Raw genomic sequence first — 15,824 nt, forward strand, 5'->3', positions numbered from 1 at the left:
TCAAAGTGAAATTTTCATGCCATGGGACCTTTTTAAGTTTCTCGCTCTCTCTGCCTACCCTCCTGTTTATCTGTACCCCCTTGGTCACCACATGCCACTATAGGTAACATGATCCTGTTATGTGAACGTATGTCTGTATGCCTCCTGTGTGTTTGCTTTAATTAGAGTCGGATTTAGAGCGATCTGGGGTGGACCCTGACCACGGCTGACTCTTACCCCGTACAAACACACCCAGGAATGCTGTTTATGTTCTCTACTTCTTCCTATTTTCTTCTTCACCTCTCTTTTACCTCTCACTTCCTGAATATACTTACTTTATTCCTACTAACCAACAAAAAAAAAAAGAAATCTATTTTCTCCCTCCCTTTTTCTTTAAAAAAAAACACAATGCGTTTCCTTTTTTGATTAACAAAGGGCTGCTGATTCTGAATTACAACCCAGAGCACTCCATTTTCCACTTTCTTACATTTGATGCCGGAAGGACCTTAACTTCCTCAAAATATCATTGACCCTCTTACTATTGTAATTGGAAAATGTTTGTTTTCACTTCTGTTCAACAATGAATCAAAATCCACTCTTCCATATGTCCATCTCTTCATTCTCCTGTCAGATAAAAAAAAAAATCTATCTTTTATATGATGTATATTTGTTTACCTAAAGCTTGTGTTGACATTTACTTTTAGCATCTGAATATTTTCTAATGAATGGACCAACATTTATTTTTTTAAATAACTCCTGAGCGTCCAAATTGGAAATGGCTAATGTTCTTGACGGGTGGTTTTGGTTGTTAGTGTAGAAACAGACATGATATGTAGTAGTTTAAATTCAATTTCTCTCTGTCGTTTTCTCTCTCAGGATTCCTCAGAAGTTTCGAATCTCTGGCAGCCTGGTGGTCATCCTGGTGGTTTTCCTGTTGACGGCGGTGTTCGTCAAGGTGGACGTGGCCCCACTGCCCTTCTTCACCATCACTATGATCAAAATTATCTGCATCAACTGTGAGTTTCTACATAACCAACGATCATTACTGTACATCACTGTTCTGTAGTCACTGCAAACCTTTACCAAACTAATCAACGGTCAGTCACAAAACGAAATGTAATTAGTTAACTGAACATTATAACCTTCATTATTGTAGCCTTTTTTACAGGGCTGTTGTATATCATATGGAGACACACACACACACACACACACACACACACACACACATAACACACACACACACTTATTCTCTACCACATTGAGCTTCAGAACACAGTCTGTAATCTGACTGCTCGCTGCGTGTGTTTATTTACAATGACTCAGTGAGCAGCAGGTATAAGCTCACCCCCCCCTCCTTATCCCCGTTGGGCCAGTCCTGACCTCCAGGTCCTCAAGAGGAACAGCCCATTGTGTTTGATTTAGAGGGAAGGCCGTCGTGACCTTAAAGCTTTGATGTCCACGTCGGCACATTCCTAGTGGACGTATGGCAGGGCTCGAGGCTTGTCTGCTTGTCCGGAACAAGTGGATTTTTTTGTAGGGCAAGTGGAAGAGAAATTTACTTGCCTCACTGGACAAGTTAAAACTCAAATAAAACAAAATAAAATGCCATGTTACTTCACGTTATGTGCCACTCATTACGTCTATGTTACAGATTTGAAACGAATAATTTTTTTTCCCCGCAATCCGGAGCAACGGACCGCTAACGTTAGACCCAGCGGCAGTGGGTCAGCGGACCGCTAACGTCGGCCGGACCGCTAACGTCGGCCGGACCGCTAACGTCGGCCGGACCGCTAGCTAGCTGTTCAGCTCATTCTCTGTAAGCGATGCAGCATAAAAACACGGCGGAACCAGCAAGCCAACCAGCCGGTGTTAGTTAGCTTACGTTAGCTTGCCACATCGTTCACAGAAAACGAGCCGAATAAAGCGGTCACTCATGGCGATAGCAGTGTGCTTTGTGTGGATGAAGCATGAAGTTAATTTGACTCATTTAGCGGCCGGCTCTCTGCCTCGTAACGTTACTACTCCACTGCTCGTTTGTCCGTCAGTTATTGTAAAACCTCAGCTCCGCCACTTGCCGGATTAAATATCGGGTAATAATCAACTGTAAAGTAGCTACACCTTTTAAAGGATCCCTTGGTAAATCCGCCTCTGCCGGGTAGAAAGTGAAATTGTAAAAAAAAAAAAGAAAGGTTAACACCAACATTTAGTGGCAAAATCCATTGTTATGTCTATAAAATTATTTTAGATATAGTATAAGTTCAAGTACCCACTACCTCTGGTGATACACTGCACACCGGTGTGAAACGTATTACTTTGTATTATGGAGTCTGGAGATTATTTCTTGTTGAAGGGGAAATCTATTGTTGGTTTGTTTCTAGTGTTTGGACAGTTTTGTTCGAATTCTGCTTTAGCAAAACACACAACAAAATTATAAAATTATAAATCTTTACCTGGACAAGTGACTTTTGTGCATGGACAAGTGAAATGTAAATGTACTTATCCAAAGGACAACTGCCTCAAAAAGTTAATGATATCGGGTGATGACTCAGAAATGATGTTGGGAGACCTCAAAGATGACGACCAGTCCAAAGAGTACAAATCAAATGCAGCTTTATTTACACAATGAACAAACTTTCATTTGGACACTGGGACACTGGGACAACCGTGAGCATACAAACATGTCTGCTCAAGGGTGACGAACATGTACATCAGAATGAATCCCTTTTAAACTCTTTTTGTGCTCACACAGCATGAGACATATATTTCAGATGGAACAGTTTACTCTTAACCTGTACCTTTTATGGCACGTGCTCCTAATAGATTCTCACATTCCTGGCTCCGATTCCTCTGTGTGAAAGTTGTACCCAAACTCATAATAGATTCTACACATTCTTGTGGGTGAAGGTTGTCCCCAGACTAACCTTCTTGTGTAGTACCCCACATACAAGATATAAAATACATTTGAAACATATAGGCTGAATATCCAACCTATCAGTTAATGTCGAGCACTGGACATACGTTACAAGATTTCTGCAGCTAATTAAGTGCCAAAGTTGCTGTATGAATGGTTGTAATGAGAGTTTTTATGAAAAAGCCTTATTGGCTACAACTTTATGTAAAGTGAGATAAATAATAGTTAACTGTTATGTAAAACAATTAATTTGCTCCATGTGTTTTCATAAAGGATGTCCTCTCTCTGTTTGGGACAACAATTTATTTTTCTTGGGCCTCTTTTTACTGTTGCTGTGGGACAATGTGTTTTTATTTTTAATTTTTTTATTTTTTCTGTGTTGCAGTGACTCTTTTAAGTATACTAATTCTTAAACATCCTTTTTCTATTCCCAGCGTTCGGGGCGATTCTTCAGGGCAGCTTGTTCGGGCTGGCGGGGATACTGCCTGCCTCCTACACCACTCCCATCATGAGTGGACAGGGGCTGGCCGGCACCTTTGCTGCTTTCTCCATGATCTGTGCACTGGCCTGTATGTTGCACACAAAGCTCTAGTACACCTATTTTATCAATAGAAATATGGACACACAAGAGGTGGACAAAATGCGAAAAAAAAAAAAAAAAAAACCACACACACACACACACCTACGTTATCTTTTTAGGAGGCGTTTCAAAAGTTGAAAGTTTTGTTGCACAAAACTGCGCACACCTGCTCTACTACAATACCATTTCTAGAAATAAGACTCCCCATATCTTGCAGAATTTGTATTTTATAAAATTATAAATTAAACTTTGGGGCTAATTGGTTTATTTCTGCTTTTAAGTGGAAGTCTGAAACCCACATTCACTCAAATATTGTTTGGTATTAAATGTGTTAAATGATGAATTTTGTTTTGGTAAAGGATCAGTCAAATGTTGAGTGATTAACTGATTAAATGTTTTGTTAGCTGCTCTTTTAATTTGATCATCTCGCCATAATTATGGAAACATAATTAGTTGCTTGGATGTCCATTGGCCAACACTTGCTGGTTCCAGTTCCTCATTTGAATTGATAATGAAAATAATTTGTTTCAGCCCTAGTAAAATTATATAATCCATCAATTAGAATTTGAAATCTAATTTGAAAAGACGAATACTGACGGAGGATAATCGCCTGAAGCTATGAAAACCTGTTGAGTGAAATTAATAGTTGACAAAAAAAGTCTTAAAATACACTAATGATTCTCTGTGTTTTTCTTTTGTAGCTGGATCAGCCCTTCAGGACAGTGCTTTTGGTTACTTTATCACAGCCTGTGTTGTTATTCTCCTGGCCATAATGTCCTACTTCGTTCTGCCCAGGATGGTACGTCCTCATCTTCTCTAAATTAAAAGTTTTATAGTGTCTTTTTTTTTAATTTTTTTTATTTTTTTTTATCAGACATTTGTTTAAAACCACTTTCAAATGTGTTCCCACATGTGTTCCTTTTTGGAAAATACTTTATAAACTTGAGATAAGTGCTGAATGCTTTTAGATAAATGCTTTTAAACTGTTGCCATATAAAGTTCAATCTTTTTTTTTTACTTTTTGATATCAGTCCAAACTCTACTCTCTGTGAGGTAATGGATAACACATCTGCTAGTGAGAATTTACAGCATCTCAGGGAACATGATGTCCTCCCTGCATCCTTCATCGGCTGTGCTGGCTGAGTTGAAAAGCCTCATTATGGTTGCTGTTTTTTTTAACAGGAGTTTTTCCAGTACCACATGGAGAGTAATGGATCCAGGCCCTCTGCCGATGAGGATAACAACATGGACTTACTCAAAAAAGGTACATGCAGTATGCTCACAGGCCTTCTCTGATATTCAGGCTCCAGTTTCCAAAAATGAGCAATCATGGAAGTTTTCTTCAAATGACGCCCTCAACACAAACACAAGGTTGTCACTTGGATAACTTAAGAACACGATAGGTTTATGTTATGGCCATCTTTTTTTCTCTGTCAGTTTGGTGTGTTTGATGGCTCTTAGGGACCGTTCGGTATTTATGGAATGGACCACCGGAGGAAAATAGGGGAGAGTCATGTCTTTTTATTCTTTATTGAGGGGAGGGTCATCCAACATTTTTCAGTCCAGAGGGGGATTACCCAACTTTTGTATTCATGAAACAGCAAAATTTCAAAGTGGCTTGTTTGGTGCATATTTTTCCATGTAGCTCTTAGTCTCTGCCATCCTTCGCTATCAGATGGGTCTGACCCATGAGTTTGGCTGTGGGGCAGGGAGAGCACTGCTCCCATAGATATAGAACAATGACTGCTCCCCTGGTGGCTGAAACGGGTAATTGCATTGTTTAAAAAATGGGCGGAATAATTGCGTCTGGCATTATCAGATATTTTATAAATATCTTAAATAACACAAAACAACTAAATGGTGGTAGGTAATACATCTGATTTCATATACTGCTTTAGTAAAAAAAAATATTTCCTTGCTGACTATGGGAGCAGCAGGACGCAAAAAACGAAAATGACTGTTGCTAGTCTGGACATCTTACCCTGCCAAGGTTGCAATAAAGGTTTCCTAAATGCCACATTTGATGTCAGCTTACTAATTGATTGCGGGTTTTGTGTAGATTTGGACTTACGTTTATTCCACTTTGTTTAAACGGCGAAGTGGAGGAAGCCTAGTGACGAGTCCATAGCAACCAGTTTGTGTGTTGAATGTTACCCAGAGCGCTTTGCTGAATGGTCTCAATGTTTTATTGTTTTATTTCATGTGAGTACTAGTTTACTAAGGAGTAACTTAGTATTAGAAGTAATGCTGTAATGCAGGAGGTGTGCATTTAGTTTCCATGCTTATTGTGTTTCCACAACAACGTTAGTGAGTAAATCTACTGAAATGGCCACCTCACCATAACAGAGGAGTGTGATGCGTCAGATGAGAATGCAGAGGTTTAGTCACGTACGTCATGGCTGTAAAAAAACAATGGGAATCTGTATATCTTTGCCAAGCGCAAACCAGTATAGAAGGTATAGATAAATTGTTGGGGGAAGGTCCTGCCTTTTTTCCAAATCATTTTGGAGGGTCATAGAAATATTTTACTGGCGAGGGGAGGGTCATGTCTTTTTTGGCTAAAGGGCCCAAAACTCCTCTGGTGGCACCTTTAAATAAATAACGAACTTAATGATTTAAATCTGCTGAATGTTATTGGGTTTCTATCAGGAGTAATGAATTTAAGCCTACAATCATCCATTGGAATTGTACTGTAGGTCACTTTTTGTTATGTTTTTATGTACTAATGCTTGTACCTTTTTGACTTTTATCATTTTATCAACATTTATAACACTATCATAGGAAGTCACTTTTTTTTTGTCAGACATGCCATTTGGATTATTTCTGGTTAAAGGTTTTGGAAAGCCAAATGAACACTGAAAGTGTTTGTTTCAGTTTGTGTTTTGGAGACCACTCGACTCGTGTGATTCTCTAGCATTAAAGCTATAGTGTGTAGTTTCTGTCGCCCCGATGAGGAATTCTAAGTAATGACTTGACTCGTCCACATGATACAATCCTTCAGTGATCGCGCACCGCCCCCACCTCTCCCTCACGCAGTTTCTAGTAGCCAAGGAGGATGCAGAGGATTAAAAAAAACATGACGGACTCTTCACAAGAGGTAATTATCTTCAATTGAGTTTCTGCGTGGGAAAGTAACCGGACGACACAATCTTCTGAACAGCCATACTGAGAAATACACAGAGAGTTGTGTTGAGCTGATAGTCTTAAGCTGCTTACACACCAACCAGACGGCCGACCGTTGACAGAAAAGCCAGTCGAAATGATCAGTCTCCCCGTGTTGGTCCAAAAAGTGCCACAGAACAGACCAAAGAGACGAGATGAGACGAGACGTAATACATCTCTATAACAGCAGGCGGCGCTAATCTGTATTGTTGCCCAAGAAATGAAAACCGGCAGCTGATTAGACGAATGCGTCACATGGGTTTGTTTTCTCCGGAAATTCAAAGCCAGACTGTCATTGTGGCCGTTCAGAATACGATCTCATATTGTACTAAAATAGTTCACTGAAACATTTTTTTGAGAACATTTTAAGCGAGAAATAGGCCATGTGGTTGCTGAATCTGTCTTCATTTCAGATCAACAAAGGTCAGTTTAAAAGATTTTCATCAGATTTTGAGAGACTCTAGTCTCCCCATTTCCGGGTCAGTCCCGACTGCCCTGCCGCCGACTGAACATGTCAGGTCGGCCAAAATGAATGCCGACAGCCCCCCAGACTGACGAAGGCACGGGACACACCGAACAGATTCGCGTCACTGACCTCGCCAGACTGTCTAATGGCCGATAATCGACCAAGTGTGTCCCGGCTATTAATTAGCTTTGTGGCAACTCATTTTGTCAATGGCTTAAATGTAACGGGTGTTCATTAATATCAAAAAGTTACGCACTAGAGCTTTAACTACTAGTGTGTGAGAGTGTAATGGGAACCCTATGTTACATTACAATTTGAAATCCTGTGCGTACACCCACTCAAATGTGGGAATGATGGTCTTAACTCCCATGTGTCACTTGACCAACTTAATGATAGAGAGGTGTTTGTTTGTTTCTCAGAAAGTCCAGCAGAGAAGCGACCGGTGGTGAGTCTGATGGAGGACGAGGCCAAACCCACCGTGTCTGTGGTAAACATCTTCAAACAGGTGAAATGACTTTCCCACTTTGTAACATACCGTATGAACACAAATTAATTTAATGGATGCCAAAAAAGCATTGCATACACAGTTAAAGAGGCAAGACACCTCTGCTTTGAAACATTCTCACCATTTCAAACCTCACTTGTAGCTGTGAGATTGACCAGTAATGACTTGTCAGTCATTCAGCGTCCCATCACTAGTTAGAGATAAGCAGCTTCATCCTTAGGACCACTTTATGCAGTTTCCACCTTCTACCTGTATGACCGAGATTAAACTGGTTACACAATATTGATTATGTTCGTCTTGTGGTGTCTAATCAGATCTGGGTGATGGCTCTGTCCGTGTGCTTCATCTTCACCATCACCATCGGAACATTCCCAGCCGTGACCGTGGATGTCAAGTCGACGTTAGCTGATGGAGGCACCTGGGGTGAGTCTCCATGTCTAACATCTATACAAAGCTACACTGCTGCAGTAGCTAGTGAGCAGTGTTTCCGTGCCGGTCACGTGACCTGTAAGGTTTCATTTTACCAGTCAAATGTGAAAAAGTTCCAGTCAAATATTTTGTAGCTGGTGCCGACTTGTCCTCAATGGCAATTTCCTGGCTTAATTTACATTAGACCGGCCGCTGCTCGGTTTCATAAAGGAATTCACAAAATGTCCCTGTTTCGCCATGGCTGGGCTTTGACTTTCCTGCTCGCTTGTCACCATTTTGTAGTTTTGTAAACTTACGATAGATAACTGCATCAAACCAGAGTGTGACATGTAGTTTTTTCCTTTATCAGATACGCTACAGTCATTTTTTTTTTTTAAATGAAACATGAAAGAACAAAAGATATGAAAATCACTGTAGCCTATTTTTATTAATTTTTTTAAACACAATTCAAATTGTGCAGAGGGAATTATTTCCACCGGTCGTAATGACCGCAGACAATTACAATTCTCAGCCCTCATCATTTTATTTCGGTCAATGGCCGGTAATTACTGGGCAATGGAAACTCAGCTAGTGAGCCATAGCTTTGATTATCTGACATTTGATAGGGCTGACTGCCAAGTCTTTGTCCCTGTTCAAACATTGTTACCAAACATTTTTGGGAATAAACTTTTTGTTGTTTCCTCCAAGAAGCTGGGCAGATTTTAACTCCTAACTTGGACAGTAAGGGGGTTTTGTGGGTCAGGAATGTCAAGTTGGTAGACAAACAAAAATAGTTTAAACTTATTCACATCATTTTACTATTTACTATTATTTATAAGTGAATATTGTCTCCAATGGGCCAAGATAAAAATCAATCGCTTGGATCTTTCCTTTTTCTAATGCTGCATACCTTCTCCCTGTTAAAATACTGAAATTAGTTTTAATCCTTTTTAAGCGCCCTTTTAAGGAATACTCCATGGAACGTCTGCCTTTTGTTAAATCCGCTACTCCCTGTAGGCGTTGTCCTCTAGGAGCACAGAAAGCTGTTGTCTGCTTGGATTCACACAACCCGGGGTCACAGCAAAAGAATTTACGGAAACTGTTTGAGACGTTTCTAAGGATGATGAGATACTTTCTGTGCTGTGACCCTGGTATACACAGTAACTGCTGTGAGTCCAAGCTGACAACCTCCATGAAAGAAAGCTACAAACTTTTTAGCTCCAGCTTTCAAGGCCCCACAGACATCTGCAGTCTGGTTGTTGTTAACAACAGCTTTGTTTGTTTTGCTCCCTTTTCAGGAACTTACTTCATCCCTGTGTCATGTTTCCTCCTCTTTAACCTGATGGATTGGGCTGGCAGGAGTCTGACGGCCGTCTGTATGTGGGTCAGTAACAACTTGTTTTACCGACAGTGCTCTCAAGGTTTGGGGTTCCTCTTTGGTTCAGGGCTTAATAAGTTCACAAACGCTTCGTAGGGCTGTGCAATTAATCGAAATGTAATCGTGATTATGATTTTGGCTCCCAATGATCACAAAAACAGAATAATCGAGAAAAGCTATTATTTAGCTCATTAAGTTTGGCAAGTAAACTCTTATTTTCACAGTTTTATGTGTTTTTTTGTTTTATTTGTTTTTTACTGTTTTTTACTTTTTCCACTGTTTTTTTTTTATAATTAATTATTAATTTCAATAATTGCAACATCTTTCCAGAAGTCAACGAGTAATCGTGTTAAATTATCATGATTTCAACATTGACCGAAATAATCGTGATTATATTTTTTCCCATAATCGAGCAGCCCTAACGCTTCGTCAGGTTTTTCTGCATATTTCGTGGATCTATTCATGCAAAATTTGATCACAGATCTCGTCATAACTACCTGGTATTCTCAGAAGGACCAACAGTTACTAAATGTATGCTGCTACTAACGTGTAAAATTCTACTGGAGCATATTTCAAAATGTACCAGTTTGTAATAATGACAGTGACCAGTGCTTAACCTTTGCTTGCTCACGCAGCCCCCATCAACCAATCAATTAAAGAATAGGACTATAGTTTATAAACATGTTTGCCTTATAGAGTCCATTTTAAAATGGCTGCATCAAAATATTTAGTATGAACTGCTGTTGTCTGGCGGGTAAATGGAACTATGGACCGCAACAGGCACATTTGTTGATACTTCATTGGAAGCCTTTGGCTGCATAACATGTTTACACATGGATAGATCCCATCGTGATGGGTGGAATGGTAGAAAAACAGTTGCTCAGAGCTTGGGGTCATAATAAAGGAGAGACGAGTTTTGTTGCTGAGATCAGAGATTTGTTTTGGATGAAGTGTGTGTGCGTGCGTGCTGTGTAAAGGAAGTGGTTTTGGGGGTCAGAGAAGAGTGACGGTGGTGTTTTTGAAAGTTTGCTCCTTAGGAGGGCAGCTTTTGAGGTTTTTAAACTGCGAAGAAGCCCTGTGCGCTGCTACACATCTGGGCATTGTGTCTGTTGTCATGAAGACATTTATTTTAATAATAAGCCTAATAAGACTATTTTAGGTTCATGGCATATCCAGCTGTCTAGTAGGGCTGTGTATTGGCAAGAATCTGGTGATACAATATATATCACGATTCAGTATATTGCAATATGTTTCGATAATGTGCGTTTAGAAAAACTAATATTAAAAAAAAAAAAAAGACATGATGTGCATGAAAGTCAAAGAAGTTTACTTTAGGTAAACAATTCAGTACACAGAAAATCAAACTGCCAGTTTGGGATTGTGGTTCCCAGGTTCTTAGCTAATGTTTATATGCTAAAGTAGGCCAAAGTTCAGCCATAGCTACATTGTTAGCTTCTAGCAAAAAGTCAGGCACTGTTAGGCACTGTTAGGCACTGTTAGGCACTGCTAGGCACTGTTAGGCAAGGACACTAGTGGTGCGTCTCAGCATAGCCATCTAGCGGTAGGGGGTTTAAACACAACATAAACCACTGTCTTACATGAATATTTTTGCACGTTAACTAAAAAAGAAGAAAAAAAATCATCGATATTGCGTTTTTGAAAATCAATATAGTATTGCTAAATAAAATATCGCGATACTCAAGTGTATCGATTTTTTTTCTTACACCCCTACTGTCTAGTGTTATATTCACCAGTTGATTACTCATGTCTCATTTCTTTTTTGTCTGTCAAATGTAAGCTTCTTTTCTGGCACAGATCTCTCAAAACTTTGTCAAGGAAATAAATTTACAAACCAGTCTAATTTCCTGCGATCCAGAGGAAATAATCAAATTGAATCAATTCATTTTGTACAAACTGAGTACGGTCAGTTAACCCAGTCTGAATTGGAATGCAGCCTGTTATTAGTGCAGATAACAGCAGTCAGCTGCTCCAGGACCATGTGAGTTTATTTACCATCATTAGACGGCACTGATGCTGACCCTTTCCACCGAGGTGCTTTTGTGACTTCATGTCCTTTTGATCAGTCATGTCTTTAAACAACTCTGTCCCCGTTTCTCCCACTAAAGCACCCATAGTAATCAGTGTATGTGCCCACATATACTGTACATGTATGTATTCACAGTGTTCGTTGGAAATAAAAACACTCAAATGTTAGAGTGTTGTTGTTGTTATTAATGTGTGTGTGTGTGTGTGTGTGTGTCTCTGTCTCTGTCTCTCTCTCTCCAGCCGGACAAAGACAGTATGTGGCTTCCTGTCCTGGTGGGTCTGCGGGTCGTCTTCGTCCCTCTTTTCATGCTGTGTAACGTCCAGCCTCGTTACTACCTCCCCGTGCCGTTTGACCACGACGCCTGGTACATCGTCTTCATGATCTTCTTCTCCTTCTCCAACGGATACCTGGCCAGTCTCTGCATGTGCTTCGGACCCAAGTAAGAACTACACATTTACACCTGATACTGGCTAGTGTTGGTTTCGGCAGAATCTTTCTGATAGTTGGATGAGAAGAACGAGATCACTCTCACGTCTGAGTTAAAGTGGAACTCCCGTAAATTTTACACATCAAAGTGTGTTTACGGGCCTTGGGGTGCATTGTGGGTGATGTAGGCACAGGTTTGTTTTGTCAAGGAATAAAAATGTGAAATAAAAAAGACCATGTTATAATGTTACAGAAGTGCAGTGCTAGGAGGAGTAGTCTTTTTTTTTTTTTTTTTTTTTTTTCTTTTTAAAGGACAATTCCGGCGCAAAATGAACCTAGGGGTTAATAACAGATGTGTACCCACTCGATCGTTCTCGGGGCTACGTATTCGGGGCACAGGGAAAGTAAAAACGGATCGCTATTTTGTACTCCTAAAAAGAGGGTCCCCACATGTTAACCGAAGCATTGTAAGTGTACAGTTTATTGAAAAGATAGATTATAAAGACACTCCCGTTCATGTTTACATGCGGCCGCCGTCTTGAAAACCAGTCATGACTTACAGCTGGCAATGCAAATCAAAAGCTCAATATATCTGAAATAATTGCACAGATGTAAAACATAACTTGTCTAGTGTGGCTACTTACTCAGTGGATAACTGTCCATCTGGTCCCTCCGGTCTGGGTCGCTGTCTCCAATTTTTTTGGAAAAAGTTCAGCCCTGTTTATCAGAGAGGGGAAATCTTCAGACTGTACAAAACAGAGTTTCCTGGGTGTCGCGACGCAACAGGTCCCATTCCGTGCAACACAGACACTCCTGTTCGGCGGCCATAGCTTCACAATGTCCGCAGGTACACCACCAGTTTCCCGAAGTACGAGGCTGCGTTGCCGCATTGACTACCGGTACCTCTCTCTCTCTCTCGTAGCCCTTTCACGGAGCTCCCGCAGCTCTTCGTTCAATAAACTGTCTGTATGCTTACAATGTTCTCAATGCTTCGGTTAACATATAGGGACCCTCATTATGCTACCGTTGAAGTTTGGTGATATTTTGAGCCTTTTTAGTGGTATAAATAGCGATTTTGTTTTTACTTTCCCTGTGCCCCGAATACAAGCGTTGTAAGCTAATCAGCGGTCCGCGCTAGCTTCGTTCAAGCTACAAACACATTTGATTAGTATGAAAACATGTCCCAGAGAACAATCGAGTGGATACACATCTCTTGTTAACCCCTAGGTTCGTTTGGTGCCGGAATTGTTCTTTAAGATTCTTTTTTGGGCATTTTAGGCCTTTATTTGACAGGACAGCTTAAGACAGGAAAGGGGAGAGAGAGGGGGAACGACATGCGGCAAAAGGCTGCGGCCTGCTGTGGTAAAGACTGAGCCTTTGTACATGGGGCACACGCTCAACCAGGTACCCAGGGCCCTGGAGGAGTAGCGTAGTCTTTTTAATTACTGGACTGGAAGCAAGGGGATAAAGCTAGCCTGGCGACCCTTCAAAGCTCAAAAGCACGCCCACCAGCACCTCTTAACACTCAAAATGAACATGATGCATAGTCTTGCGTTAAGCTAAGCTAACCCACTCTGGGCTGTAGCACCATACTTGTCGTACAGACATGAGAGTGGTCAACTTTTAACACCCCGAGTAGATGTTTGTCTTGCACCCAGATAAAACTCAACACACAAAGACTTGGACATCATAAAATACATAAAGCATATTAAAAAAAATATGTAAAAGAAACCCTAAAAGCCCCCGCACAACCTTGAATCAAACAATGCACATTAGTGACTGCCTCTTTTCATCTAATTCATGGAAAGAAAGTGTATAATAATATAATGTTGAACTATTCCTTTAAGGGATGCCATATCTAACATCACTGGGTTTCATGGTGAACTCACTCCCTCCCTAAATTTTGTCCCTCTGTTGTCTCTGTACAGGAAGGTCTCCCAGCATGAGGCGGAGACGGCCGGGGCCATCATGGCCTTCTTCTTGTCCCTCGGCTTGGCGCTGGGCGCTGCAGTCTCATTTGCTTTCCGGGCCATGATCTGAAAGATCTCCAGTCAGACCTTCAGTAGACGTAGACTTAGATTAGACCACCCCGCCCTCACACACACTCCCCGTCTTTACCGGTCACGGGAGAGCCGTGCTTCTCTGCAACAATCTCCCCGACTGAGTGGAGACGGCACGGCAGATAAGAAGACTAGAGGACCTCAGTCTTCTGAAGTGTACAGCAGAGACTTGTCTCATCCAGCCATCTCGGCAACAATATAAGCTGAAACATGTTAAGTGAATATTAGTTCTCTCGATGCCATTGATCAAACGGGTTGTTTCTCTGTGATGGAATTGAAGAGTTCAGAGTGCAACTCAACAAGCAAATCGAAACCAAAAGTGTAGAGAAATCCGTTGCAGTGGACTCGTCATGACCGCAGAATTTTTTCAAGGTGTGTTTTAACTATCCCCGGACATCCCGAATCTTGAGCCCAGTGTTAGTGAAGTCCATAAAAAGTTCTTGTGATAAAATTGCTTTTAAAGTAATAAATTTCTTTCACTTTCTTTAGAAATCCTAAGAAGTTATGATGGTGTGTACATAAAGTCTTAACACATTTTTATTAATGAGGCTCTTAGATTCTGCTGTTTGGCTCATCTACATAAACCGGTAAATTTTAACCCATCAGTTTGTAAACTGATCTCAATGTGAAATTTTTTTTTTTATGACTCTGGACTGGACTTTTTTAACTTTGATCAAGCCAAATACATAAAGACAACATGGGAAAATGATGAACTTTGAAGGGAGATTACCATTATCCATCCAACGGCTAATTATAAATGTGCCTTGTGTAAACTGCTTCGCTCCCTCGCTCTACTTGTCGATTTGGGTCACTTTTTATTTTTAAACTTCCTCATAACAAATGAGTAAATTCTCTAAGAATGTAAGGCTGGACTAAATCCTAAAGACCATGTTTCAATCAATCTGCTGAATATTTGTTGTCTTAGAGAGTGGTGTTTGTTTTTTAGTTATAGATGAAGTTGTACCAGTGTTGCTCTATTTGGTTTGCCTGAAAACACAGAGGTCACGTTTTCGGTCTAGATTTTTCAGCCCACATGTTGTTTACTGTTAATGTGTCTTCCTGATAAACATATTTTGCCACAATGTATTTTTGAATGCAGCAAAAAGAAAATCTGCAGCCGTCAGTGACGTGAAATGTACCATTTATGAGTGAGATATTCTTTCGCCTTCATGAGCCTGTGACATTTCTCATTTGAACATGTTTTCATAGATAAGTTTTGTATCCAAAATATTTTTTTGTCCGTTTTTCAAACTTCACGACTTGGCTCTCGCTGAGTTGGTAGTGTTATGAATGAGGAGGTAAAAGGCCTCATGCCCATCAGTGTTATATTTCTGTGGCCTTTTGGATGCTTTTTTAAATTTTTTTTTTTTTTTTAAGTTTGCTTTAATTGTCCAAAAATTACTCATAATGCAAGCTGTATAGATCCTAACTGCCTGTTGTTTTTTTAAAGCATAACATTGGTCTGTTCTTCCATACTTAGTGTTTGGTTGGTATGGGAGTCATGGACCATTAAAAAGTTACTTATATTGCAGCTTCAAACCGTTCTGTGATCAAATAAAACTGTATTTTTAAGAATCTGGCTCCTCCTGCTGGTCATTTCAGCAGCTGATTAGGTTAGAGATGATAATACATTTTATTTATATAGCACTTTACATGGTACTCAAAGACACTTTGCAGTAAAACCAGCACATTTAGCACATTAAAAACATAAGCAATAAAACCAACACATACAACAAGCATATTAAAAGCAATTAAAAACAAAATAAAACCAGTAACTATCGGGGGAGAAATGTAAGACTAGTGTTTTGAATGTGTCCAGGTCAGTACAGTCACAGATGTGTATGGGTAAGGAGTTCCAGAGGGAGGGGGCTGCAATGGTGAAAGCTCTGTCACCACATGATC

The 15,824-nt window shown here is 40.3% G+C and overlaps 1 protein-coding gene across 4 annotated transcripts in view; it reads left to right on the top strand.

Moving 5' to 3' along the window:
* LOC120548087 (equilibrative nucleoside transporter 1-like) overlaps positions 1-15,497 on the top strand; it is a 49,624-nt gene extending 34,127 nt beyond the window's left edge. For all 4 annotated transcript variants that reach the window (XM_039784051.1, XM_039784048.1, XM_039784047.1 and 1 more), the window contains exons 5-13: positions 856-995; positions 3,325-3,459; positions 4,172-4,269; positions 4,653-4,734; positions 7,518-7,603; positions 7,918-8,026; positions 9,310-9,395; positions 11,676-11,875; positions 13,791-15,497. In XM_039784051.1, coding sequence (XP_039639985.1) covers positions 856-995; positions 3,325-3,459; positions 4,172-4,269; positions 4,653-4,734; positions 7,518-7,603; positions 7,918-8,026; positions 9,310-9,395; positions 11,676-11,875; positions 13,791-13,902 — 1,048 coding nt within the window. In that variant the 3' untranslated portion in view covers positions 13,903-15,497. The remainder of the gene's footprint in view (positions 1-855; positions 996-3,324; positions 3,460-4,171; positions 4,270-4,652; positions 4,735-7,517; positions 7,604-7,917; positions 8,027-9,309; positions 9,396-11,675; positions 11,876-13,790) is intronic.
* The last annotated feature ends 327 nt before the right edge of the window (positions 15,498-15,824 follow it).

Source organism: Perca fluviatilis, chromosome 19 (assembly GCF_010015445.1).
Source record: "Perca fluviatilis chromosome 19, GENO_Pfluv_1.0, whole genome shotgun sequence".
NCBI classification, from domain to species: Eukaryota; Metazoa; Chordata; class Actinopteri; order Perciformes; family Percidae; genus Perca; species Perca fluviatilis.